General features: G+C 38.1%; 1 protein-coding gene and 1 non-coding gene across 2 annotated transcripts; both read left to right on the top strand.

Annotated features, from left to right (window-relative positions):
* The first annotated feature begins 124 nt into the window (after positions 1–124).
* Positions 125–26455, top strand: POLE2 (DNA polymerase epsilon 2, accessory subunit). Its single transcript, XM_030854888.3, has 19 exons — positions 125–227; positions 3005–3105; positions 4331–4406; positions 6229–6306; positions 6443–6536; positions 10470–10544; positions 12847–12930; positions 13532–13588; positions 14012–14060; positions 14819–14891; positions 16317–16489; positions 17042–17131; positions 17305–17359; positions 18068–18127; positions 18215–18292; positions 19983–20091; positions 20938–21114; positions 23118–23185; positions 26421–26455. Exons 1-19 carry the CDS (start codon positions 160–162, stop codon positions 26437–26439), a joined length of 1584 nt encoding a protein of 527 aa, XP_030710748.1. The 5' UTR covers positions 125–159; the 3' UTR covers positions 26440–26455.
* A 144-nt stretch (positions 26456–26599) lies between these two features.
* TRNAG-GCC (transfer RNA glycine (anticodon GCC)) lies at positions 26600–26672 on the top strand. Its single transcript has one exon. It is a non-coding gene; the product is annotated as a tRNA-Gly (tRNA).
* Positions 26673–27996: the final 1324 nt, after the last annotated feature.

Below are 27996 nucleotides of genomic sequence, written 5' to 3'. Positions count from 1 at the left end.
GCAGCCTAGTGGGTGCGGAACTGCAGCTTTCCAGGCGTGCGACACCGAAGTCTCCGCGCACTGAGGGAGGAGGAGCAGTGGCAGAGAGAACCGGCGCGTCTGGGGCGGGACCAGGACAGGGACGGGGCGGGGCCGTAGCCGTGGCGCCAAAAAGCGAACATGGCGCCGGAGCGGCTGCGGAGTAGGGCGCTTTCTGCCTTCAAGCTGCGCGGCTTGCTGCTCCGGGGGTGAGTTGGCTGGGCACCGAGGGGGACAGGAGGGGAGGGCCGGGCCGCCGGCCCTTGAAAGAGTTCTAAGAAGCAAGGGGGACCTGGCGATGCCTTAAGTTCCTCGACAGTCGCGTGGAGTCCCGGAAGGGATGAGGGTCTCCTCCTGCACGTACCAGACAGCCGCACAGGCGGCTGTCGGTGTCGCAGCAGCGATGTATTACCACTGTGTTTGGGCGCCCCTCAGCCAGCTTAGTCTCTGCCTCCGCTAATTGGGAATCCTAACAGCGCTGCTCACGTGGTTACGTAGACAGCGAACGAGAGACCTGGGAAAGCCCATTGCATGTCGGTAGCTGTCAGGTTATGTTGTACAACCTGTGGGCCTTGCTAGCCTTCCCAATTTTGGATCACGTATTATTCCCGAGAGAGAATTCCTGGAGAGTTAGGAAGTGGGTAATTTAAAGCATGTTCTTAAGTCTTCTGGGTTTTTTTGGTTTGTTTGTTTAGATTTCCTTTAGAACTTCTGTGCTTCTCTGGCCATATCCGTGTTTTCTGCGACTTGTAGAATGATCCTTTCCAAGATTTTTCTCATTAAATCTGGTTTTTTTATATATAAAGAATACAGTATTTACATATGTAAATACCTGCTGGACGGGATACACTTCTCTGTACCATGTTTTGATTGCTCTTGTGTGTGTAGAGGTTTTTTTGTTTGTTTTTGTAATAAGCATCATGGGACTTTTACCTTACTTTTGGGTTAGTGGTGAACAAGTGCAAGAGTGGATAAGCTCTAGGAGACAGTAATAAATTTTGTTCAGTTGATTCCCCACATTTTGAAAATACGACCAATTGATCAGTTAATTTTTCTTTATTTTCACTTAGAATTTGACCTAATATTGAGCTGTCATTCATTAATTCAGTCAGAAATACACTGAAATCTGTTAGCTGCAAAGTACTGCTGGGGCAAGGGAGTAGGAGAGGGTAAGACAATGCGGAGGTTGGGGGACAGATAGTGTATTAATATTTATTGCTGCATAACGAATTACCCCCAAACTTAGAAGTTTAAAACAGCAGGCACTTATATTCTCACATTTTCTGTGGGTAAGGAATTCAGGTAGGCTTAGCTGGGTCCTTAGCTTCAGGGTGTCTCGCAAGGCTGCAGTCCGGATGGGGTCATCTCACAGTCAGTTGGGCAGGATTTGCTTCCAAGTTCATTCAGTGATTGGCAGGATTCAGTTCATCCAAGATTGTTGGACTGAGGGCTTCAGTCCTTGCTGGCTGTTGGGCCTGCCCAGGATGGCAGCTTACCTCATCAAAGTTAGCAAGAGAGTCTGCTAGTAAATGGAAGTCACAGTCTTTTGTAACCTAAGCAAGAAAGTGACATCTTGCCGCTTCAAAATTTTTATTTTTAAAACTACAATATAGTAAAATATTCTATCGCTTTTGCTATATTCTATTGTTAGAAGCAAGTCACTAGGTCCAACGCACACTCAAGGGGAGGCGATTGCACAAGGATGTGAATACCAGGAGGTGTGGATTATTAGGGGTCATCTTACAAGTCTGTCTACCATGGATATTAAATAATTCACAATTATTTAATTTCAATTATGAAAAGGATCTGAGGAAGGAAGTGCTATGATAGCGTATAACCAGGTGTATAAACAGTTCTAGAGTCAAAGAAGGCTTCCTTAAAGAATGGTTGAAAAAAAAAAAGAATGGTTTGAGTTGAATGAGCAGGACTTGACTAGGTGAAGAGTGTGGGGGAAATGACCATATAAAGACCCTGAGACAGGAGAGCACCAGGAAAGCCAGAGACACTGGGTGAGACTAGTGAGATTTGGCGGAAGCCAGATCCTGTATGACTTTGGTCTATGCTAAGAGCTCTCCCAAGATTCACCTAATATGTGTGTGATTTTAGGGACTCAATCAGCAAGTATTTGTGGACCACCTTCAGTGTGCTTAGCACTCTGCCAAAGGATGACACAGTTCCCCTTCTCAAGGAGCATCATCTATAATAAATTGGAGGAATGTGACACCCACACATGAAACAATAAGCAACCCAAGATATAGAAGAGTTAGTGCGATGACTATAACAATAATATTGATGCGAAGTGTAAAGCTGTGGTCTAAAAATAAAGAATGGCATGGAATTAGCAAATTGTTTAAGTAGACAGTGTTCATTCTGAGTATTATTGGTATTTAAATCAGGAATTCGTGTGATTTTTAAAAAAATTTTCAGCTTTATTGATTTTTGAGGGGTGAGAGGGATTCATGTGATTTTAGTGAGTGTTATTACTTCTATGACTATATTCGAATGTCAAAGTTTTTTCTAGCCTAATTTTTTTCTTATTTTACAGTTGAAAACTGATGAAGTTACTGGAACTTAAGCAAATGCATTATCAAATTAATAAATATGTATTTAAGTGTCTGTTATGTTCAGAACATTGAAGCAGACTGAGTTTATTAATGTCAGGTAATAAATAGTACAAGGCTAATGTGATACAGCAGATCTAAGGTATCTGTAAGTGAGATTTTTTAAACAATTTCAGAAGGAAGGGGAGATTGCAGCAGGTAGAGCTGGTCTAGGAAGGCTTCCTAGAAGAAGGATGTGATTTGGGGCTTTAAGAACAATTACGTTGGCAGGGGATAGGAGGAAGAATTTGTTCAGAAAGCACAGGAAAGGAGAGTACTGCTTGCAGGGAGGAGTGAGTGGATCTTAATTTCAATGCTAGATTGATGAGTGTTTGCTAGATTTTGGCATAAAACTTTTAGCCTTAATTACCAATCTCTCTTATCAGTGAAGCTATTAAGTACCTCACAGAAGCTCTTCAGTCTATCAACGAAGTAGAGCTTGAAGATGCACTGGAAAAGATCATTGATGCAGTTGAAAAGCAGCCCTGTAAGTAACATTTTCTGACAGCTCTTAAATTGTTCATATAGTTCTACATCCTCAGTTAGATTTATAGATTTAATTTGAAGTTGAGGATTCAGTATTGAATGTCCCGGTGGTATGAGACATACCCTTGGTAGCACTTCTTGCCAAGGAGTAACCTCTAGTTCTGTTGGAACCTTGGGGCATTCCCAGAGACTCTTTTACAGTTCTTCCCCTTTGTGAATTCCCCTCTGATTCCTTTATGGTCACTTTTTTCTCTCTGCCTATTACTTTGTCTTACTTAAGTTAGGTACTCTTAAATGTTTGAGGGGAAAAAAAAAGTAAGCAAGAATAACTTTCCCTTCCTGCTTCAGCCTTTCTTAAGGGATCTTTTTGTTAAATACTTAGCCTTTTACTATAAGCATGGGCCTACAAAAGAGAAGTGCTCTTCTAGAAAAAAATGTCCAGTTTCTAGAGCACTGAAGGAGAGAAGTGGGTGTGGCTTGCTCTGATACGTTGTTTCTAAAGGCAGAATTTTAAATATACCTTTGCTTTAAAAATTTCCTTACAGTCGGAAATTTAGAAAATGATTACATTTAGAAAATCAGTGTACATTAATTTAAGATGGTACGTGGTATTTTGCCTGAGAACATACCACAGTGGTTAAGGGCACCCAGTATGGAATCAGGCTCGCGTTTGTACTGCTCTCTACTCCTTCCAGTTATGTTGGTGATCTGGTTATTTGACCTCTTGGAGCTGCACTTTCCCCATCTGTAAGACATGGCTTATGAACAGCAGTCTTATAGGACATCTATCTAATGATGCTTGTGAACCACTGAGCGTGGTGCCACACGTTTACTAAGGGCTTAATGAGTGGTGGCTGTTATTGTTACTACTATTACTATCATACCTACTGAAACACAGCAGTTGTGATGCAAAGTTATACTAATGTAACCATATTAAACCTAGGAGCTTACAGAAGCATTTGTATACCTGAATGTATATTATTTAACATTATTTAGAAAATTAAGGCATTTGACTGTGTATCAAGGTATTGTAAGTGTATTTGAGTGTGGAATATTAAGGTATTTGAAATACGGCTTTTGTGCTAACACTTTTTTCCTCCTAAAATCTATGTAATGAGCATCTTGGGGTTAGTGTTTGCAGATTATTTTCAGGAAAAAAGCTGTGTGTGGAAAGAACTAATTTTTATGCCTGTTTTTAAAATTTAACTTTGAACTTCTCTTTTCAGTGTCATCAAACATGATTGAACGGTCCGTAGTGGAAGCAGCAGTCCAGGAGTGCAGTCAGTCAGTAGATGAAACTGTGTATGTGGAAAAATTCACCTTTTCCCCATGTTGGAAGTGTTGTTGAGTGGTTATTTTAAATTATTTTCTTGGGGAAATACTCAGTGGTCACCTTTCTACAGTGGTTATTTCTTAGTTGTTTTTTTTTTTAAGTGATAGCTTACATTATAAACCTCAATATTAAATGACTCATCTTTACTATTTTTATCCTAGAATTTGAGATTTCAGTGTTGCTTGTACCATGACAAACTTTTGCCACTTACCCAACTGATTTGATTTAATATTCTATATGCTGCATGTGGATTGAACTGATTATTCAGAGGTATAATTTACTTTTTTTCTTAGGAAAGTGCCGAGTCCTGAAAGTTCAGTGACTTAACTTGGGTCACATGGTGAATGGCAAAGGAGGGTAGAACCTCAGCTTTAGGACTTTTTACCCTGTCTCATGCTGTTAGAGCTTAGGAATTTATGTTGCAGTAATTTTTCTGGGTTTTATCTCCCTGAGATAAACCTCTTTCCTTTCCTCCTTTGAATATGATACTTCTTTCCAAATTCACAGGGTTTAACTGAAAGGAAAACATCTGGGAAAATGGATAGAGATAGTCTTAACTTTGACAGTTTTTTCCTATTTGGGGCAATGGAGATAATTGAAAGGAGTCATTACTCATTTTGGTTAGTAGTTTTAATCTTTTTCCGGTCAGAACTTATTAGAGCTGCTAAAAAATAGAGAAATTGAGGTATTTAAATTTTATCCTTGCCAACTCATTGTTTAAGATACTGGAGTACTTGCTCCTAAAGCCATCAATAGAAATTCAAAACGATTATATCAAAGTGTAAGGATTATAATCCTAAAATAGGCATTAAAGTTACCCGTTGTTTCTGTCAAGCTATTCATATGCTACGGTCAGCCAATATAGAGGTTGAGTAGGGACTGAGTGGTAATTGATCTTTGCAACTCCAATTGTCAGAAAGGCATTATATCATAGCACAAGGGAGAGGCTCTCATTTTTATAGATGAATAAGTAGCACGGTAAGTTAAATAACTTTCCAAGATTGACCCATTAGAAAATCATGGAGCTGTGTCTAGAAGCAGGCTTACTTCAAGTTCACTGGTTCTCTGCTACTCTGTACTAGGTGCTACCAACAGACTAGCATGACATTTTTTTGTCTGTTTTCATTTTGGGAAATAGATATAATTTTAGGGAAGATTCTTTAGGTTGTAATATTTATGCAATAGTGCTATGAATTTTTTTTAACCTCGTTCAAACATGATTATGATATTAAAAGTATCTGAAGGTAAATTATTTTATGAATTATCCTTCTCTAACGCTATAGGTGTCAAGGATATGGGCAGAATTTGGGGGGTTCTTCTGTCTTACATCTTTTCCTGGGTCACTTTTGCATGATATTTTGGATTAAAAAATTGTTTAATACCTTTTAATAATTAATATTAAAAGGTATTAAACCTTCTAATGAATAATACCTAATTCTAATGAATAATACCTAATGAATAATATTGTAGCTTATGAAAATAGTAGAGATTTCTTTAAGATGTGACTATATTATATGTAAATGTTCTTTTTCAACAGATAACATTCTTAATTAGAAGTTGATTAAATTTTTTGTTAGCTTGACAGTAGTGGCAGTGCTTTCTCATCTCTGAGAGGAAAATGCACAGGCTAAAAACTTTACCCCCATATTATTTTTGACACTATAAGAAATTGTGTACGTGATCTGTGAAAAGTATGTGTATATGACATAAGGTTATAATGCAAGTTTTCATGTTCACTTGGAATACTTATGTTTTAGTAAATCAGGTCTGTTTTTGTGGGTTGTTTTTCAGAGAACATATTTTCAATATCATAGGAGCATTTGATATCCCACGCCTTGTGTACAATTCAGAAAGAAAAAAATTTCTTCCGTAAGTATGCCATCTATTGATGTTAAGCTAATTTCAAAGGTACATTTTTTTTTGGAAGGTATATAGTCTCCTGTTTCATTTTTCATCTACCTTTGTGTATTATGATAGTCATAAATAGGCATTCCTTTTTTCCTAGTTTATTTATGACCAACCACCCTGCACCAAATTTATTTGGAACAGCAAGAGATAAAGCAGAGCTGTTTCGTGAACGATACACAATTTTGCACCAGGTAAGTCGGAGGGGGAAAAAGAGACTGTTTCAGCTTAGGTAAGACTCAGGGATAATTAAAGGATGGACTTTTGTACGTTAACAATCATGATGATGATAAAAATAGTAGCTAACATTTTTTAAATGCTTTTGATAGGCCAGGCATTGTTTATCACTTTACAGACATTACCTCATTTGACCATCATAACATCAATGTATGTATAAATGCTGTTATTCCCATTTTACAGATGGGGAAAACTGAGACCTGGAGAAGTTTAGTCACTAGCCCAGAGGTTACATCTAGTAAGTAGGGACAGGATTTGTATCCAGTCAGTCTGACTCTGGAGCCCAACCTTTGCCTCCTGTACTATACTACTTTCAAGCAACTTATAGTCTATGAAGTTAAAGACATCTGCATAAATAAAATATGAAGTAGAATTTTATACATGCTATGGAAGAAATGTAATACAAAGAGAATGCTTTCTATAGAAAAATCAGAGAAGGCTTCAAGGAAATGTTGGCATTTGACATGGGCCTTGATTGCTCTGATCTTGTGGAAATGGGGAGAAGGTGGTGAACAGTGTGAACAAAGACAGAGCAAGAGGAAAAAGTGGACTCCATGCAGGAAATGATGAGCAATCAGCCTTCTTTGTGTGGAGAGGAAGGCTTGTGAAGAGGAGTAGCATAGGATAAGTTTGGAAAGTCAAGTGGCAACTAAGTCATGGGATTGCCTTGGATGCCACTCTTCGGAGTTGGACTCTGTTCTCTTGGTACAAGGAGCCTTAAAATACCAGAGCAACTCACTTACAGCAGTTCTCTGAGGACTTTCTCTCTCAGCTGATTTTGGGATGAATTAGAGTATGAGAGAAGACTTACAGGAATCTGTGGTATTAGTCCTGGAATAAATGATAGCCTGAATGAAGGAAGGTAAGGGGAGCAGAAAGAGGGGACAGTCCTGGCAGTGGAAGCCATAGCTCATGGTGACTGATTGGACATGAAAGAGAAGGGAGAGAGTGAAGACTGAAAGATGATTAGGGTTTTGAGCCTGAGAGAGTGGACGGGTAGAATAACGGTAATTAGGTAATATATAAACAAACAGGAAAAAGAGAATGGGGAAGACGATGGCAGGTTCTGTTTCAAACATTTGAATTAAGGTTGCCAGTAGGATATCAGGTGAGATGTACATCTGGAGCTAAAGAAAGAGATCTGGGTAGAGAGAGATTTAGGAGGCATCTGCCTAGAGTAATAGATGGGACTGCAGGGATGAGCCCCTGAGAGATGATGGAAAAGGGAATGATAGAGTTTGGGGGCTAGGCCAGGGTGGTGTTATATAGCAGAAGCACAGGGAGGTTTCAATGAGGACAGGGTCGTCAGCAGGAGTAAGCACTGAACAAACGTTGAGGAGAATGAGCACTGAGGATGTCTTTTCTCTTCTGCCTCCATCGCCTACATAATGTTGCCAGGTTAATCTTCCAGAAGTTTAGCGCTGATCACGCCATGATTTTGCTCACAAGTCTTTCAAGGAAGTTTACCACCTACTGGATTAAATACAGATCTTCTGGGACTTCCCTGGTCGTCCAGTGGCTAAGACTCCACGCTCCAAATGCAGGGGCCCTGGGTTTGATCCCTGGTCAGGGAACTAGATCCCACATGCTGCAACTAAGAGTTCGCATGCCACAACTAAAAGATCGTGGATGCCACAACTAAAGATCCTGCATGCCACAACTAAGACCCAGAGCAGCCAAATAAATAAATATTTTTTAAAAATACAAATCTTCCTGTCACACGTTTTTGGCCTAATCTGTACTTTTCCCTCTGAAAAGTAGAGGAGCCAAAACTGAAACATGGAAATATTGTGTCTGTTTCTTCCACTTCTTCTGTGACTTTGCTTATACTATTCACTCTCTTGATGCTCTTCCCTCTTATCTCTGCTCTTGAAACCCTCCTAATTCTGGAAGGGCCTTCTCAGATTCCTCCTCTTTTCTGAAGCCCTTCTTGATCTGCAGTTGGATGCAGTCTCTTCCTGCTTTCTAAATTTTTTAAATTAATTAATTAAATTATTTATTTATTTATTTTGGTTGCATCGGGTCTCAGTTGCGGCACACGGGATCTTCATTGCGGCATGTGGACTTCTTAGTTGTGGTGTGCATGTGGGATCTAGTTCCCCAACCAGTGATCGAACCCGGGCCCCCCCTGCATTGGGAGCGTGGAGTTTTACCCACTGGACCACCAGGGAAGTCCTCTTCCTGCTTTCAACCCACTGACTACTCAGTGGGTCTCCTGCTACACTTACTAGGGCTGGCCCTGCCTTGCATTTGGGGGGTGTGTCCCTGTTGTCAGACTGCACACTCCTTGTTTATTTCCTCTGCCACCTTTGGCGTAGTGCTTTTCACAGAGAAGATGCTCAGTAAATACCACTTCCTTTTTAAAAATTAGGTGTTAAAGCCTACGATATTATTTGGGGGTATCACTAAACCCTCCCGAGCCTCATTAAAAGGGTTGAATTTTAGTCCATGCATATTTTTATTGCAATTATCTTCCTGAAAGCAAATCTGATTTTATCATCCTACTTCAAAATTGTTGTTTTCCATTGTCTATAAGACAGACTTCTTGGTTTGGCATACAAAGTCTGTATTGTTGGGACTCTTTTATTAGAGTTTACAAAAACTCAGACGGCTAAAACAGAAAAAGGAACTTCTTGGCTTGTGGAGAAGTCTGGAGGTCCAGCTGTGTCAAGCATGGCTGGATCAAGGTGCTTGCACAATGTCATGAGGCATCTACCTCTTTCCATCTCCCAGCAATTTTAAAAAATGGATCTTACTTTCAAACAAGTTCTTCCTATGAGGTGACCGAGATGGCCACTCACTAGTAGCCTTGGAAACTCTTAGAGAGTTCTTCTTTTCCAATAGTTCTAGCAGCTGTCTCCTATTGGCCAGGCTTCAAGCACTTGCTCAACCCTGAAACAATCATTGGCCAAGGGGGTGGAGTACTTAGATTTGCTAGGCCTTGGTGGTCTGTCTGGAGGGGGAAGGGCACCAACCCTACCTAAACTATGTGGACCACAGTGGGAGGGACATTTTCCCAAATAGAGGCTCCAACCCATCTCTTGCATTGTCGCACGTGCTGCCTTGTGCACTACATGATCCACCTGACCTAAGCTTCACATCACTTCCTGAATACTCCTTTACTCTTTTTTTTTTTAAATTATTTATTTATGGCTGTGTTGGGTCTTGGTTTCTGTGCAAGCGCTTTCTCTAGTTGTGGCAAGCGGGGGCCACTCTTCATCGCGGTGCGCGGGCCCCTCCCTATCGTGGCCTCTCTTGTTGCGGAGCACAGGCTCCAGACGCGCAGGCTCAGTAATTGTGGCTCACGGGCCCAGTTGCTCCGCAGCATGTGGGATCTTCCCAGACCAGGGCTCGAACCCGTGTCCCCTGCATTGGCAGGCAGATTCTCAACCACTGTGCCACCAGGGAAGCCCCTCCTTTACTCTTAATAACTCTTGCTTGTGACACATCCCTTCCTCTGCCTGAAATGTCTTGTCTCAGCCTCCTTTTGTTTCTTACTAGCAAAGTCTTTTTTATCATTTAGGATCTCGTTAAATGGCCCCTTCTGCTCAGGGTCCTTTGTTGTGTTGTGACCTGTTGACACTTCCTTCTCACTGACCCCTGTGCTCTGAGGTTGACACCTTGGTTTGTTGTCTTCATATCCTCAGCCCAGAGTGCACTACTGCCAGGTACACAATAGACCTTTTTTTAAAAAAAAGTCTTAAAATGATTTTTTAAGCAAATTACATTTCTAGCTATTTGTACATTAAACTATGTAGATTTTCAAATTTGTTGAGAATAAATAATAGTAACGTTAGTTTAAGGACAGTGCTTTGTCAGGGCACTATTTTAATGAATCTTAGTTGTAAATGTTTGCCTCAGTAATTCATGTGAATCTTTCTTTTTTCTAGAGGACCCACAGACATGAATTATTTACTCCTCCAGTGATAGGTTCTCACCCTGATGAAAGCGGAAGCAAATTCCAGGTTAGAACGTTATCCTAGTTATTTAGGGGGTGTATGTATACAAGTTTAATATTTATTGCTTAATTCTAACTTATTGAAGTTTGCATGAAAATTAACCACTGATAACAGTTTAACTAGCTAACTGACCTGTGCATGCCCACTGTTGGTAAAGTCCATGTCCTGTGTGCTGGGTCTCTGGCCATCAAGACAGAACCCTCGTCCTCCTGGTCCATTTGCTGGATGATACACTGGCTTTCAGACCAACCCTCAGCACTACCCTTCCTGCCCTCACTCATACTCTGAAATCCTGCTCCTTGCCCAGCCCAGCCCTCTGGTGACCCCCATACACTTGTTCAGCTCAGACATGCTATATCAGTTGGAGTGAAAATTTTACTGAAGGCACTAAGGAAACCACATTTATAGAATGCATGAGAGAGCACAGACAGGTCACAGGGTTGTCTGGGGAGAGGAAGAATGTTTTCTGCTGTGTGTGCTCTTTCCACTGTAATACTTAAGAAAGTGGTTACCAAACAGCACCATCACTTTTGTTCCAGCAACACACCTGGTCACCGTCAGTCCATCTGTGGCTTTTTTCCCCCTCCAGCACACAGAGCCCTGCTGGGGGATAGTCCTTAGCTCCTTCTGGCTGGGACCCACCGTTTCTGTGGTGTTCCAAATAGCTTCTGAAGAGGCCCAGCCTCTGCTAAGGTTCATTCAGTCCTCTACCATGTTAGACCAGAATTCATGGTGATGAGCAGTCTGATAGATACTAAAACGATAATACTAGATAATGCTTAAATTAATGTTTGATGGCAGCACCATAAGGAGAAAACATTTATAGAGTTTGATAGTTTCTGCTTTTAACTTTTGTTGGAGAAAAAAATTGTATTAAGTTTTGGAAATTGACATTATTTATATTTCTCTACAAATGACTGCCGATGTGTTTTCTTGAATATATTAGGTTTCCTATGGCAACTCAGATACCCACAACCCAGAGCATTATTTCACCTCTCCTCTTTGCCAAAGTAACTTTAGGGCTTAGCTAAATAATTTATTGTTCTTGTTATCTTGCCAAGCTGTTTAATTCTGTATCCCTGCTGGTATATTATCTATTTAAACCACCATCTATAGTCCCTATATGGCATTCTTCCTTTGCAAACTGCAAATATGGTGTCCTCATGAATACTTTGTTACAGCTTTTACTCCTGTGTTGCTTTAATTGATTGATTGCAAATTGCAATATTTTTCCCAGTCTGTAAGTTGTCTTTTTATTCTCTTAACAGTCTTTTTGAAGTACGTAAGTTCTTAATTTTGTTAAAGTCCAACTTATCAATTTTTCTTTTATGGCTCATATTTTTGGTATTGTTTCTAAGAAATCTTTACCTAAGACAGTTTTTAGAATACATGTCTTATATATCTTTTCTTCAGATTTATCCCTAAGTGTTTCATTTTTTAAAACTGTTTAAAATGAACATTGTATTCCTGTGTTGCTTGAGGTTCATGTTTTTAAAGAGGAACTTCAATATCATATGTTAACAGTGATTATTATGGGATGATGTGATCATGTCCTTTAAGTTGTTTGGTAAATTGTTGTATATATACTATCGATATCTCTACCCATTAAAAAGAATGAAGTGTATCTATATATAGTTAAATGGAACAATGTTTAAGATATATTAAACTTGAAAAGTTAAGTTGAAGAATAATACAAATAATATGATTTCATCTTTGCAATAAAACAAACTGTATGGCTATGTGTTTATAAATTATATATGTGTGTATTAACATATACTTAGGATTATATGTATAGAAAAGGGTCAGAAAGGATTTTTTAAAAATAATGCCCCAATTATTACTACCTTTAACTTTCTGATAAAAAATAAGGATCAGATTGAGAAATGTAAATAATGACAGCCTTTCAAAATACTAAATAAAAATAGAATATAACTTTTTAAATAGCCCACTAGTTTTCAGGTACTGAAGAGGTACTGACCAAATAAATAAAATTTATATTCTTTTTTTACATTTTAAAGATAAATATACTTATTATTATTCAAAATAATATGGTATGAAACTTCAGTCATTGGTTGGGGCCTGTGTTGATATGGTGTTTCTTTAGGCACAATTCTTCCAAGCCATCATCAGTTAATATTTTAGCTTTTTGTAGGATAAAATTATATTTTCTAAATTTTATTTGACTTTCTACCGTAAAATAGTTGTAAAATACTAAAATGTGCACTCAAAATTTACTTACTTGTAAAAAGATTAGTTCCTTAAAAGAACATATTTTCAGTCCTTAAGAATTTATTTTGTTTTACTTTAGCTTAAGACAGTAGAAACCCTATTGGGCAGTACAACCAAGATCGGAGATGTGATTATTCTTGGAATGATAACCCAGTTAAAAGAGGTAAGTTGAACTTGATAAGCATCCAACTTTTATTTTCAGCCTTCAGATTAATGAAATGTCAGTTACATACAGGATTTTTACAGAGGGCATGGGAGCGTGTTCTTCATTGAAAGTGGCTACATCAGTCACCAAATAACCTTTCCTTTTGCATTTGGTTTCCTGAGTAGACATCAGGAAGGAGTGTCTTATACAGGCCACCAGTTTGCATAGCCTGAAATTAGTCCCCCAGTGACCTCTGGTTGAACAGAGAGTACTGGGTTTCTAAACAATCAAAGCTGCAGACCATAGCCTGCTCCCTGGGAGTTGTTGTTGGCTCTCCGAGGCCCCTCTTACGGCAGCCAGAGAGTATCCCTCCTGTCATCTCTTGGTTGGCAGTGGTCATTGTCTAGGTACCTATGAAGACTCCGAGTCTCAATTAATTGATTAGTTTGTGGTCACCAGACTAGTAAATGGAAAAGCCTAGACTAGGAGTTACTGATTTTTTAAAAATCCACTGTACTGTCTACTATATTCTGTTGTCAAAATTGTCAGTATTTTAATTCTTTTGTCATAGTATTCATCTTTACATAAATGTGGACATACTTCTTTTAATTTTTTTTAGGGAAAATTTTTTCTGGAAGATCCTACAGGAACAGTACAACTGGATCTTAGTAAAGCTATATCCTTCACTTTTATTTTTTTAAATCTGTGTTATGTGAGTTGGGGAAATTGATCATATATTATTCTCACATTTACCTATTTGGGTTCTTAGTGTAACTTCCATACGGTGGTGTAGGAATCTGGAGACATAATCCTAACCAGAGACAAAAAGCCTGTAATTCCCCCTTATTTGGAGAATTGAGACAAATCACTGAGGAAGTTTATAACATGCTAAGAATGGTCTATACTGTCAGTATTAGATCTTAGAAGCAGATATGGGGATATTTAAACCTAAAGTTTTTTAAGCTATGATCTATTCAGAGTTTTAAATGTGAAGTGTTTGAATTTATTATTTGGAAGTCCTGTTGAGCCCAAAATGTATGTTGACTTTATCACCACCTCAAGCATAGAAGTAGAATTATTTTCCTCAATTATTGTGTACCAGTTCCATAGCGGTTTATACACAGAGTCATGCTTTGTCTTAGCAGAGGGTAAGTCAGTATACTTTTTTCCCTCTCCCCCTCATCATTCTACCGTAAAACCCTTTCTACAATGGTTAAAATATGTTAACATGATGTAACTCGGGACAACACTGATTATGAGAGCATACTTTTGACAACATTAAATAACTCTCAGACTCATGGGAGAGGGGTTTGTTTCTGGAGTGATGAAAATATTCTGAAATTAGTGGTGATGGTTGTACAACTTGTGAATATACTAAAAACCACTGAAGTATACACTCTTAAAGGGTTGTATGATATATGAATTATATCTCAATGAAGTTGAAAAAACAGATTGTACATAGAGTCATAAAATGAGACATTTTAAAATCTGTGTACCTTATGAGTCTGTCCTCTAACATGTATTGTGAAATAAAAAAAGGGAAAAGTTTTATTTCTAAATCTGTTAGTATTTCATGAATTTTTTGTTTTATAGAACTGAGACTGTCTGGAATTCCCTGACGGTCCAGTGGTTAGGACTTCGCTCTTTCACTGCCATGGCCCCGGGTTCAGTCCTTGGTCAGGGAACTAAGATCCAGCAAGCCGCATGGTGTGGCCAAAAAAAAAAAGAGACAGTCTCTGAACCTGACGCTGTTTTGTAGCGCAGTGGGATTGATAAATTCTGTTGTTAGTCGACAGGGGATGAGATGATGGCCTAGTGTTACTGCTTTGTGTTCCATAGTTTTGTCCTTTCAAACAAGAAGGAGAATTGGACAAATGAAAGTGATTTGTTACTTATCTTTTTTCAGGTTGGTTTGAAGATCAGGTGTTTCATGTCAATGCCTTTGGATTTCCACCCACTGAACCCTCTAGTACTACTAGGTATAAAAATGTTTGACTTTAACTCTATAGGAATTTTATAATACTGGCAGTAATGAACGTAAGATAGTATATCATATCTCAGTTATTACAAGTCCTCAGGCTTTGTGTCAGAAGGCGATGAGCAATGGAAAATGAGAGTTAAAGACTGGGCTTTATATGAAACTGAAAACCTCAGGTTGACTCCAGATTGATTGCAATAGCATCGCTGTACTTTGGCTTTAATGGAAAGACTTCCAGTCTATCGGTCTTATTTATCTATAGGATTGATGAGAAGTTCAACTGAGATAAGATATAGGAAAACACTTAGACGAATATAATTCCCATGTTAATAGAAAGTTCTTATTTTTGTATTTTACTGAGTGAAAGTTACAAGAGGCAGATTATATAGTTCTTTAATATATGCAAAATCATTATTAGAGTGGTTCCAAAAGGGCCTTCTCTGAGAGGAGTGAGTTCCCTGTCACTCAAGGTATTTGAGCAGAGGCTGAATAATGGTGTAGAAGTTGAAGCTGGTGGCCTGTGGGTTGAATGTAGTCTATAGAAATTTCTTTTTTCCCCTTTGAGGTGTTAAAACACATTTTGAATTAGTTTGCAATATTTAAAAATTAGGAGATTTCTCATAATGGTCTAGATTTCTGAGTTCTCTTGAACAATCAGATCTAGCCATACTTTGTACCTGAATTCTCACCTGGAACATCTATACGGCAGTGATTGCCCACTTTGGGCAGGGTTATGTGTGTGCTCCCTCACTCACACCTAGTCAGCCTCAGCTGGCCGCTGCTTTGATATTTAGTATTACCTTCCTGGAGCCTGTAAGCATCTGGGGGAATTAAATCTTGAGATTCCATGATGATGGTGATGATTTCAAGAAGAAGTATGAGGATTAAGATTTTAGGGCCAGTATGCCTGTATAAATCAGGTGCCAAGGCCACATTTGCTGGCTGGGAGCCACTGGCAGGCAGCTTTTGCTGTGCATCTTCTCTTCCTGTTGAAGTACATAATCTGGGGGAAAGTGCTGCTCACACCACAGAGACTACAAGCCCTCAAGCCATCTCACTTTTGTTTCGTTTTGTTTTGTTCTGTTTTTTTGCGGTACGCGGGCGTCTCACTGTTGTGGCCTCTCCCGTTGCGGAGCACAGGCTCCGGACGCGCAGGCTCAGCGGCCATGGCTCATGGACCCAGCTGCTCTGTGGCATGTGGGATCTTCCTGGACCGGGGCACGAACCCATGTCCCCTGCATCGGCAGGCGGACTCTCAACCACTGCGCCACCAGGGAAGCCCCAAATAATACATTTTCATGGTCCAATTTACATTGATGGGACAATTACCTCATTAGATAGACAGAAGCTAAATTTGTAGAATATCAGAAAAATATCTCCAACAGAATATAGGATAGAAGGTAATAATTGTGTTATAATTACCTAGGGCATACTATGGAAATATTAATTTTTTTGGAGGGCCTTCTAATACATCTGTGAAGACTTCTGCAAAACTAAAACAACTAGAGGATGAGAATAAAGATGCCATGTTTGTGTTTATATCTGATGTTTGGTTGGACCAAGTAGAAGTATTGGAAAAACTTCACACCATGTTTTCTGGTAGGTGTCATTTTTTCTATTCTTTTTTGAACTCTAATTATAATTCATGCCTTAAAACTAAATTCTTAGAAAATATATATATCTTTTTGAGTAGTCTAGTTTGTAAAAGACATTGATTCAGTGGTGAAATATTTTAAATGAATTCATCTTAAAGACTTACATTTTTACATTTGAAAAATAACTGTGTGTGTGTGTGTCTATCTGTGTATTCATGATAAATGAGAATTTGTCCTAAGAATAGTACAAGAGTGGAGGACAGCTTAGGCTTTGGAATTTGACAGAACTGGGTTTAAGCTGCAGCCTAATACCTTGGGCAGGTTACTTAATCTCTCTCTCAGTTTACAGGGATGTTGTGAGGATTAATCAAGCCATTGCAGGGCCTGGCACAAAATAATTGCTCAGTAAATGGGCACTATTATTACTATTTTTTATAATAATGTTATTAAGGTATTATTTTTAAAATAGTATGGTTTTATTATTTAAAAACTCATGGTTAAAAGATTTTAATATGATTTCTACACTCCATATGTTCATTTCTTCTTTCATTTTTAGGTTATTCACCAGCACCTCCAACCTGCTTTATTCTGTGTGGCAATTTTTCATCTGTACCCTATGGAAAAAATCAGGTTCAAGCTTTGAAAGGTATTGAGGATCTGTTTAATAAGTGTTTCTACATTTGTATAAACTAAATTGATAAGAAATAATCTATAATATTTTAATTTCATTCAAAATAGGTAGAGTTCTAGCTAATAAAATAAAATTTGATTTATGTATATCATATGCAAATTAAATTCAATATCCCTTTAAAATTTTAGATTCCCTAAAGACTTTGGCAGATATAATATGTGAATACCCAAATATTCACCAAAGGTAATGATTTCTATATTTTTTATTTAAAGTGTTATTTAAGAAACACAAAAAATGAATCCTAAGTTAAGAAATGGATGGAAGAAAAAGTTGAGAAAATTAGTACAGTTAAGAGATAAAATTAACCTTCTATCATGATAATGTATGTTACACTCTAGTAGAGATTTATAATGAAAAGTATTAAAAGGATGAGTGATAATTTCCACCATATTCCAAATTTCTTGGTGACATTACTCTAAAGGTCTAGAGCTACACTCTTCAATATGATAGTCACTGGCTATGTGCATCTCTTTAAATTTAAACTATTTAAGGGAATTCCCTGGCAGTCCAGTGGTTAGGACTCAGTGCTTTCACTGCAGGCGAGTGGGGGTGGGGTGTAGTGACTGGGTTCCATCCCTGGTCGGGGAACTAAAACAATCCCATAAGCTGCAGGGCGTGGCCAAAAATAAAATAAATAAAAATAAAATTCAGTCACTCTAGCCACAGTTCAAGCACTCAATAATTGGCCAATACAGGTCTAGAACATTTCTATCATTGCAAAAAGATCTATTGGACAGTATTGGTCTGGAGCCTTTTAGTAGTTCACTTATTAAAATGCATGAAATTTAATTTTTAAAACTTTGTAATTTAATTAAAGGCAATAATTTGGTTTTGGACTATGGGATAGTGGTGCAATATTTTTAGAATGAATTACGTTGAATTTTGCTACAGTAGTCGATTTGTGTTTGTACCTGGTCCAGCGGATCCTGGATTTGGTTCCATCTTACCAAGGTAAGTTTTATTCAGATATTTGCAACAGTAAAGAAAATTCTGTAAAATTTAAAAATGTATACTATATCACATAAATTGTTTTTATAGGCCACCATTTGCTGAAAGCATCACTAATGAATTCAGACAAAGAGTACCATTTTCAGTTTTTACTACTAATCCTTGCAGGTAAATATTAGTATTTTTGTGTTGTGGTTTTTTCCTTTCATTTAACAATTAACCTATTTCTTGGGAATTCCCTGGTGGGCCAGTGGCTAGGACTCTGCGCTTCCACAGCAGGGGGCGTGGGTGTGATCCCTGGTTGGGGAACTAAGATCTTGCATGCCATAGGTGGCGTGGCCAAAAAAATACAAAAACAAAAAGTGGGAAAAAAATTAACCTGTTTCTTAAAATTTGTCTCTGAATTTTGATTGTTATGGGATAAAAATGAAAAAATTTCTTTCTATTTTAGGTTTCTCAAAACTTTAAAAATGTTTTAACTGTATTTAAATAATTCACTAACACTGAATTTAGAAGCTTAAATAATGGAGGGAGATTTAAAAATAGATATTCCAATTACACATCCTTTAAGAAAAGTTACAATGGAAAACTGAAAGGATTACACATTTACTGTATGTGCTACTCACTGTGACCATAGGCTCTTACTGAGGGAATGCCCTCAGTCATTGTTTCTCCTCTCTTTTCTACCTACATTCACTCCTTCAGTGACCTTTCCAGTCCAAGGGCTTTAATTACCCTCTGTGTATTGACAATTCCCGCATTGATATCTCCAGCTCAAACCTTCTACCAGATTCCACACTTACGTATCTGGCTGCGTACTCATCATCTCCCCTTGGATGTCTAATAGACAACTTCAGATTGAACTTCTGATCTTTTTCCCTCGTCAGTCCCCAACCCTGTTCCATAGCTTTCCTCATCGTAGTTCCTGACGCCTTTATCCTTCCAGTCGTTCAGACCAACCTTTGGGATTCTTCCTCACATGCAAGCTTTTAGGAAGTCCTTCAAAAATTTGAAGAAGGACTTCAAAATATATCCAGAATCTGGCCACCTCTCTATACCTCCCCCTCTACAACCCTCTACCATCTTCTTTAGCCTTGATCACTGTAACAGCCTCCTCCTTGTTCTCTAGCTTCTACCCCTGCTCCTCTGTAGTCTGTCCTTAACAATGTCAGAGTGATCCTTTAAACTGTAAGGCATGTCACATCCACCCTACTGATTCAGAAAGATGGGCCCCTCATGTTATTCCGTAACAGCCCATATCCTTTGCAATGGTAGTCATGGCCTGCATGATCTGGCCCCCAGTTTCCTCCGTGATTTCCTCTCCGACTTTCTTCTCCTCCTCATTTATTCCAGCCACTCCAGCTCCTTTTGTTCTTCAAATGTGCCAGGCATGTTTCATCTTAGGGCCTCTGCTCTGCCTGTTCCCTCTGCCTACAGTGTTCTTCCCCTGATGTCTGCTTGACTCTCTCACCTCCTTCAAGTCTGTGCTCAGATCAAACTTCATTATGAGCCCTACCTGTTCCAATACTCCTATTTACTACTCCAGCCTTCTAGACTTTCCCTTCCCCTAAATGATTCCTGTTAGCCTTTTTCTTTTTGCCATACACTTAATCATCTTCCAACATACTGTGTAATTATTGTATCTGTTGTTTATTCTCATTCCTAGAATAGCGCCAGACACATATTAAGAGCTCAATAAATTACTGTCAAATGAATGGTTGAATAGATTCTGGTTGCATTTTTTCTGTGGTGAACAATGGGAAGTGGGAATGGCTTTGTACTATAAAACATCTCGCCTTTAAAGTTACCTCATATTTTGTTCTGAGGAAGTCACAGTCAACTACTGTTTTTATTTCAGAATTCAGTATTGTACACAAGAAATTATTGTCTTTCGTGAAGACTTAGTGAATAAAATGTGCAGAAACTGTGTCCGTTTTCCCAGTAGCAATTTGGATATTCCTAATCATGTAAGTTGTGTCTTCTTTATTAAGGTGTCTTAATTACACGTGGATTTATATAAAATTTTGTTAAGCCACTTAATCACTTGCCCTTTTGTTGTTTTTATTTATAGTTCAAAATAATTTCAGCACACTTTTGTCAGTGAGGTAATTTTTGTTCCTAAATCAGTGTTTCTCAATTTTCTTACTGACGTATCCCCTAATGGGCAGAAGAAAGCCCCGAAGTAGCAGGAAATTTCTTTGGAGGTTCCTGTTTTGCCTTTAGAACTCATAAATCTTACATTGTACTTCAATATATATACATTTGTTTAAATAAAATGTTTATGTTTATCATGTTTATTAAGTATTTCCTATGATTTGCCCACATCAGGAGGATGTGTAGTGTTTATCTTGTAGCTTCAAGATTCCCAGTTGTCAATCACTGGTTACATGTACCCTCATTTGGAAGTATGGAAATAGATCATACAGAGCATTTTTAGTATGTATTTTATAACATTTAAAGTGTATTTAGGCTAAGTATATATTCTTGGCATTGCTCAAGCTGTGGAATTATTTTTAGATGAACAAAATTAGTAAATTAGTTTATTATACAGCTAAAAATACAATTGCTCCAAAATGACTATTTGGGGGAGTAGCTTTTATGGTGTTGAATGAAAACTCATAAATTTCTCCTAAAATACAGGGTAGTTGATTTCATTTTATATCAGTTTTCCCAAGGTTTTGTAATTCAGTTTTCCCAACTGTTTCTCAAATTTTCTAAGTCACTTTGGTAATTACTATTTAATTTGAAATTCTTTGTTGCTCTTTTAGCTTTTGCAAATGCACTGAAGTTTGTTTTGTGTCATTCTTTTGTAGTTTGTAAAGACTATCTTATCCCAAGGACACCTGACTCCTCTCCCTCTTTATGTCTGCCCGGTGTATTGGGCGTATGACTATGCTCTGAGAGTGTACCCTGTGCCTGACCTACTTGTCATCGCAGACAAATACGATCCTTTTACTTTGACCAATACCGAATGCCTCTGCATAAACCCTGTAAGAACGTAGTTAACGTTATGTAGTCATAATTTGTCAAGATTAGACTGTTACTTCTTTAAATTTAAAATATATGTTTAATCAATTACTGTTGGAGTAAAACTATACTATAAATGAAACAACTGAATTAATTTGGTATAAACAGAAAGTTCTTAAACTTTCAAAAGAGTATGTGACTATAAAGTAACGTGACTTTTTTCTTAAAAATGCACCAAAGCTTATAAATCCAGATGAGTATTTTCCCCTTCAAAGTAACTTGCCTTGAGATTCCTTGGAATTCCTTTCTGGAAATTACTTTCAGAGCATGTATTCCGTTCCCTTTAAACATGTTAATGGTACTTGTCCTTTGAGGAGGATTTTTTATTGTTGTTGTTATTGTTGTTGTTGGAAATTGTCCAAGTCCCAAAAATCTAAGACTGATAAATGTGGAAATTCCTACTGGGACACAGTTTAATATTTCATTTTTATGCAGAACCTTGAAATTGCTTCAGAATCTTCAAGTTGCTTCTGAATTTCTATAAAAGTATGATTGACTTTTTGAACTTGGGGACTAAATGCTGCATAATGTTGCTTTTTATGTCAAATATCTTCACTAGTGATTTTTTTTTTTTTTTTGCGGTACGTGGGCCTCTCACTGTTGTGGCCTCTCCCGTTGCGGGGTACAGGCTCCGGACGCGCAGGCTCAGCGGCCACAGCTCACGGGCCCAGCCCGTGGCATGTGGGATCTTCCCGGACTGGGGCATGAACCCGTGTCCCCTGCATCGGCAGGCGGACTCTCAACCACTGCGCCACCAGGGAAGCCCTTCACTAGTGATTTTTAATCTGTATGTTTCCTTGATTCTTGTGAATTTAAAACTTTAGTACTTTTTTATTTCATCTAGATCATTTCTAGAAACATCATCCCTTACTGCTTTTCTCACACACACATTTATTTTGTCTGGCTTCTGCAACCACAGAACTATTGACATTTTGGACCAGATAATTCTTTGTTTGGGGGCACCATCCTGTGCATTGCAGGGTGTTTAGCAGCATCCTTGACCTCCATCCACTAGATGCCTGTAGCAGCCCCCAGGTGTAACTATCAAAAATGTCCTTAGATACTTGCCAAATGTCTCCTAGGAGACAAAAATTGTCCCTGGTTGGGAACTACTGCTCTAAGGATGAGCACAGTCAGCTGATTTGGTTTCATTGTTTGAAATTTGTGGCCCTAATTTTTGTAGAATCTTTATTCACATTTCAATATTCTTGTCACAATGAGGCTATTTCCTTATTTAAATTGAACTCTGGGCATTCTCGTATAGTTAACGCTCTATTTGAAACCACTTTATTTCTGAATTTTTCCACTTTTTCATACTGTAAATGAGTAAACAACCAGTTCCTACACCATCATTATATCTTTTTAACCTTATTTATACCTTTTGGGCAAGCCCAAAACTTGGTTTTGACATTGCTTCATCCTTTCTTGATACTTATTCCCATTAATGAATGCCTGCAATGGGCCAGACATTGAACTAGTTCCAGGGACACAAAGACTGAAAAGACAGAGTCTGCTCAGTAACTTTAGAGTTTAGTAATGGACAGACAATTGTATGTGTGACTACTGCTCAGTTGTTTTGGGGGCACAATGGCAGGGCATCAAACCCAGATTTTTACTGGGGAGAGGGGCAGGAAAGGCTTCTCGAACATGATGTTCGAGTGTCTTATATGCTTATTTAGCATCACCCAGTACTGTTTATTCCTTATACTAAGTAGAACCCCTCCTAAGCATTTCTAGTCACATTTGTTAGCATAAATGTTCTAGTCAACTTGACTTTTTGCTTCAAGTGGAGATATTTTATAGTAATATTTTTTCTCTATAAAGAGCATACAAAAATTTGTCTCATTACTTCATAGTCACATCTTGTAACTTTATTTTTAAGTTAGGAGCAAGGAGTTTGATTTAAAAAATAGGGATTCTTTGTTAAAAGTTGAGTATTCACTTATGGGCATTTTTCTCTCCAAAGGGCTCTTTTCCAAGAAGTGGATTTTCATTCAAAGTTTTTTATCCTTCCAGTAAGATAGTAGAAGATAGGTAAGTGTGCCCTCAGAAACAGCAAGAAACAGCTGTCTCTTGGTGTAATACTGCTAAAATTCAGATGTTCTGTAGGTGTGCTGAAGTTTTTAAAAGTCTACAGTAGCTCACTGGAAATGTTCTAGGCTGAACTTACTGCGTTCATGCGGGGAGACACAGAATTGTATGTACTTGATGGCAGTTTGTGTGAAATAGACCAAGAACTGTTTTCTGAGGGAAATCTCAGACTGGCTGTGGAGGTGGGCTAGCTTTTTTACAGGCAGCCTCCTGATGATGTTATTATTCCAGGAGGTAAGCCTTGCCGTCCACATGGTTGGTTCTCAAAACCTAGGTAATCTGCCTTAAATTGGCAGCAAAGAATTGCAGGGGAGCTGGGTTGAGTGTGGTGATGGTGAGAGGTTGGAGTTGGGGGGAGGTCTTGGGGGAAAAAGAATAATCACCTGGTAGGTAGTGATTTTCAGAGGGTGTCCTGTAGACCACGTGCATCAGAATCCTCTGGGGTCCTTGTTAAAAATGTTAAGTTCCAGGATCCCACCCCAAACTTATCAAATGTCTCTCTCCAGTTGTAGGGCCCAGAAATCTGCATTTTTAACAGTTTCCCTTAGATTCAGGCATCCTAACGTGTGATTTCTTGGTTAATTATATTTTGTTTCCCACCTCCAGTTAAGAACAGTAACCAAATACCTCCAGGTTCTCAGAGAATATAATCTTGAACACCCAACCCAATTGTCTTCTTTTTACTTTTTGTAATTAACATCTTTATTTAAATAAAAACACAAGTACATGATAAAATTTTCAAATAATGCTTAAAAGTATAAAATTGAAAAGGAAAAAGTAGCTCCGTTTCCTAACCCTGAAACCATGATTAACAGCTTCTTATATATATTTCTTGAAAAAAAATTTCTGCATTATTTTTGCTGCTCAGTATTCATGGAGGATTAAAGTCCGTTCACTTTGGGATATTCTAAATTTTATTCTTGGATTCACGCATTTGACGTGTATTTGAATCTTACTGTATTCCAGGCACTGCTTAGTTTTTGGAATATAACCAGACAGATACCCTTGTAAAAGTCACTGAGGCGCTTCCCTGGTGGCACAGTGGTTGAGAGTCCGCCTGCCAATGCAGGGGATGCGGGTTCGTGCCCCGGTCCGGGAAGATCCCACATGCCACGGAGCGGCTGGGCCCGTGAGCCATGGCCGCTGAGCCTGCGCGTCCAGAGCCTGTGCTCCGCAACGGGAGAGGCCACAACAGTGAGAGGCCCACGTACCGCAAAAAAAAAAAAAAAGGTCACTGATATTCTAGCCTCTATTCCATAAGCTGAACATGTGTTTGACTTCACCTAGCCCACAATGAATCTTCAAACAAATTTGCTTTTGACTTGGAATGCCTTTAGGTAAAGGCAACGCTCTTACCAGTCTCAACCACTCGCTGTTGTTGACAGTGATTTTGTGACCCCAGGATTAGGTCACCTCTGGAGCATATTTGTCCACCTTTTTAAAATTTTTTTCTTGTCCACGTCATTCAGCTTGTAGGATCTTAGTTCCCCAACCAGGGATTGAACCCGGGCCCTCGGCAGTGAAAGCGCAGAGTCCTAACCACTGGACCACCAGGGAATTCCCTATTTTGTCCGTCTTTAGATTGACTTTTACTGAACTGAGATTTGGTATAAATTCACAGACATCTAAAACATTCTGCTATGAAAACCAGTAGTGGGCACTTTCAACAGATCTCAGGACAAGAGAAATCTGTGTCTGTCCCAAGCAACTGTTTATTTTCATCTTGGGGAGACTGTAAATCTACTAATAGACTCCCTTTGTGTTAGCTGCCAGGAAGCACAGCCAAACATGCAGCCCACCTCTACAGCAGCAGAGGAATTACTAGCATAAATGTTGGCTGTGGCTCTGGCTTCCTCTTCTTTTCTGATCTGTATTTTTCTCTTACCTGAATTTCCTGATTTCCTTACTTTTATCTTTTTATTATATTTATCTTGGCAAACCAGTTAATATTCTTTTTTTAATGAGTTGGGAGATAAACAAATAAACCACAATAGGAAATAAACCGATTTATTATGATAGCACAAGACACTTGTTACATTTCTTGTACTGCTCCCTGATTGCCATGCAGAATTGTTAACCTAAGTACAGTGCTTCTGAGCACTGTATACAGACTTCTATGACAGTTCTAACACACTGTTTTAGTCACTTATGTGCCTGTCCCTCTTAAAAGTTTCTAGAACAGTCCTTGACTTGCTGTTGACATTCACTGTTGAGTTGAAATAGTTGGTCCCTTTATCATCTGTGGAGTCAGATGCTGAAAACCCTTGACATAATTTCCAAACTATAATTTAGTAGTGATAATTTGAAGAAGTTTTTCATTGCTGGATCGAATAAGTTGATGTGTTTTTTTTGGTTTTTTCTTTTTTGAGAGAAAAAATTTTCATGATATAGTGAAATAGTTTGGTTTTACTGCTATTTAGTTTCTCCTAAAAAGAATTTTTTTCTTAGAATATTTGTGAAATCATATTGTAGAGTTAACCACAGAAATGTAGCCAAAGTAAATAAGGTTTAACCCTGTTTCAACATGTGCTCTCAAATACAGTTGTTTTATTTAAAAACACAATGTTGGTGATGTAGGGGAGAAACACCCATTCTCACACAGAGTTGGTCAGAAAAAAAAATGGTAAAAACTTTTTCTTAAGACCTCAACTGCATATATCAGCAATTCCATTTCTAGGAATTTATCCTACAGGTATACTTGGGTTTATGCATAAAATTGGGTACAGCTGTTTTCATTGTAGTTTTTATAAAATTGCAAAACAAATAGCTTAAATGTGTATCTATTTAAAAGTTATTCGGAACTTTTCTAATTTATATTAAATTTCAAAGCCATAGAGGAAGGGATTAGTTAAAAATTATAAATATGTGTTTATTACTAATTGAAAAAAAGGGGTAGAATATTGTTCATTGTATTCTACCACTTGTGTGTTTTTAAAGCATTTACCCCCACACACATGCTTGTATATGATTAGACAATCTTTATAAGGATATACTGTTGCTTTTGGAGAGCAGAAATAGAGTGTGAGACAGACTTATTTTTCACTGTGTCCCCTTTTGAATTTGGAACAATATGCATGTATTGACCTATTTTTAAAATTAACTAAAACTAAATATTAAGAAATGTACAATAACTTAGGTTTCCAAAATGTTTAATTTTATGAATATTTTCTTCTTTCAGCAAACTCCAAGGGTTTTGAGATCCTTAAAGACCATCTGAAGAAACAGAATTCATCAATTTTCTGCTTAATTTTATGTAATTTTGATATTGTTACAATAAAATTATGGTAAACTTTAGGATGTTCTGCTTAAATTTCTATTTTATGAAATTTTGATATTAAAGTAAACACGATGGGGACTTCCCTGGTGGTCCAGTGGTGAAGACTCCGTGCTGCCAATGCAGGGGGCCCGGGTTCAATCCCTGGTCAGGGAACTAGATCCTGCACGCGGCAACTAAACGCACACTGCTGTGGAGATCCTGCACGCGGTAACGAAGATCCCACATGCTGCAACTAATACCCGGCACAGCCAAATAAATAAGTAAATATTTTTTAAAATAAAATAAACATGATAGTATACTTTATAGAGTTTTATAGGAAAAATATTTTCTGCATAATCTTTTAGGAAAAATATGAAAATGTGTAAAAATATATAATCCAAGTATACATTTGTGTTTAAAAATTTAAGTTTCATTATTTCTGTACGAGTTACACGCTAATGTTCACCATAAGTCTTAATAGTATATTCAAGAATTGCAAATTGTTTAAATTTCAAGTCACAGAATCTATTCTAATGATAGTGAAAATCTTTGTTTCAGGATATTACTATATCCTGACGTAAGATGAAGCAGAGCAGTTAACTATGTACGAGCCGATAAGTTGCCAGAATCAGGCAATAATTATTAGAATAAGACAGGAACTAGAATCAGGTGGAGGTGGACATTGTCTGGAAATGAAAAGGAAGCAGAGGTCTGAAAAATGGGCTAGCAGAGAAACAGCACTGCAAGGCTATCCAGGGCTAATACTTTGGGGAACAGAGAGGTGGTGTGCTCCCCGACCTGGTGTTTAATCAGCTGAAGCACAGCTGACCGCACCGCAGAAATCTGAGTATGAGGCACCGTCATGTGACATTATGCCTCAGGGGCCACGTAGATCACACAAGACGGGAGTAGGTTGAGATTTCTCTGCTATGAGAAAAGCCAACACTTGGTCTCAGTGTGGGGAAGCCACAGGAAGTGCCAGTGCAGGTGATGAGGTAGGAGAGAAACTTGGATGGTGTCTCAACATTGAGGTAATGCCAACATTGTGTTAAATGTTGCTGAGAGTTTCAACAAAATGAGAACAGAAAAATGATCACTGGATTTAACAACTACCAATTAATAACTACCCCAATCAATAAATATTCTTCTATAATATCTATTTGAATGGCTGCATAGAATCCCATTGCATGGCTGTACCAAAATCTGCTCAACCAGTCCCACTGTTGAATTCTTAGCTTCTTCCCAAACTTTTAGAATCAATGTTTCTTGAGCATGCTCTCAAAGTTGGAATTGCTGGATCAAAAAAAGTATGCATGTTCTAAAGGCTTTTTATACAGCTACCAAACTACTCTCTAGAAAGGTTTTATTAATATAATTCTACCACTCCAAGGAAATACAGTAATTGTTTTTAAAAAAAGCCTTTTCCATTTTGATAGGTGATACGCAGTATCTTATATTTGCATTTTTATTATTAACGAAGTCATATGTTTACTGATCA

The sequence above is a fragment of the Globicephala melas genome, chromosome 2, assembly GCF_963455315.2.
Source record: "Globicephala melas chromosome 2, mGloMel1.2, whole genome shotgun sequence".
Classification (NCBI taxonomy): Eukaryota; Metazoa; Chordata; class Mammalia; order Artiodactyla; family Delphinidae; genus Globicephala; species Globicephala melas.
The sequence above is the reverse complement of the archived record's forward strand: the minus strand, read 5'-3'. Positions and strand labels throughout refer to the sequence as shown.

Excerpts from the sequence above, each read along its gene's own strand:
- POLE2 (XM_030854888.3), top strand. The coding sequence starts at position 160 with ATGGCGCCGGAGCGGCTGCGGAGTAGGGCGCTTTCTGCCTTCAAGCTG. Across the intron at positions 6,307-6,442 it reads GAAAGAAAAAAATTTCTTCC|TTTATTTATGACCAACCACC; the intron begins GTAAGTATGCCA and ends CTTTTTTCCTAG. Across the intron at positions 10,545-12,846 it reads AAAGCGGAAGCAAATTCCAG|CTTAAGACAGTAGAAACCCT; the intron begins GTTAGAACGTTA and ends GTTTTACTTTAG.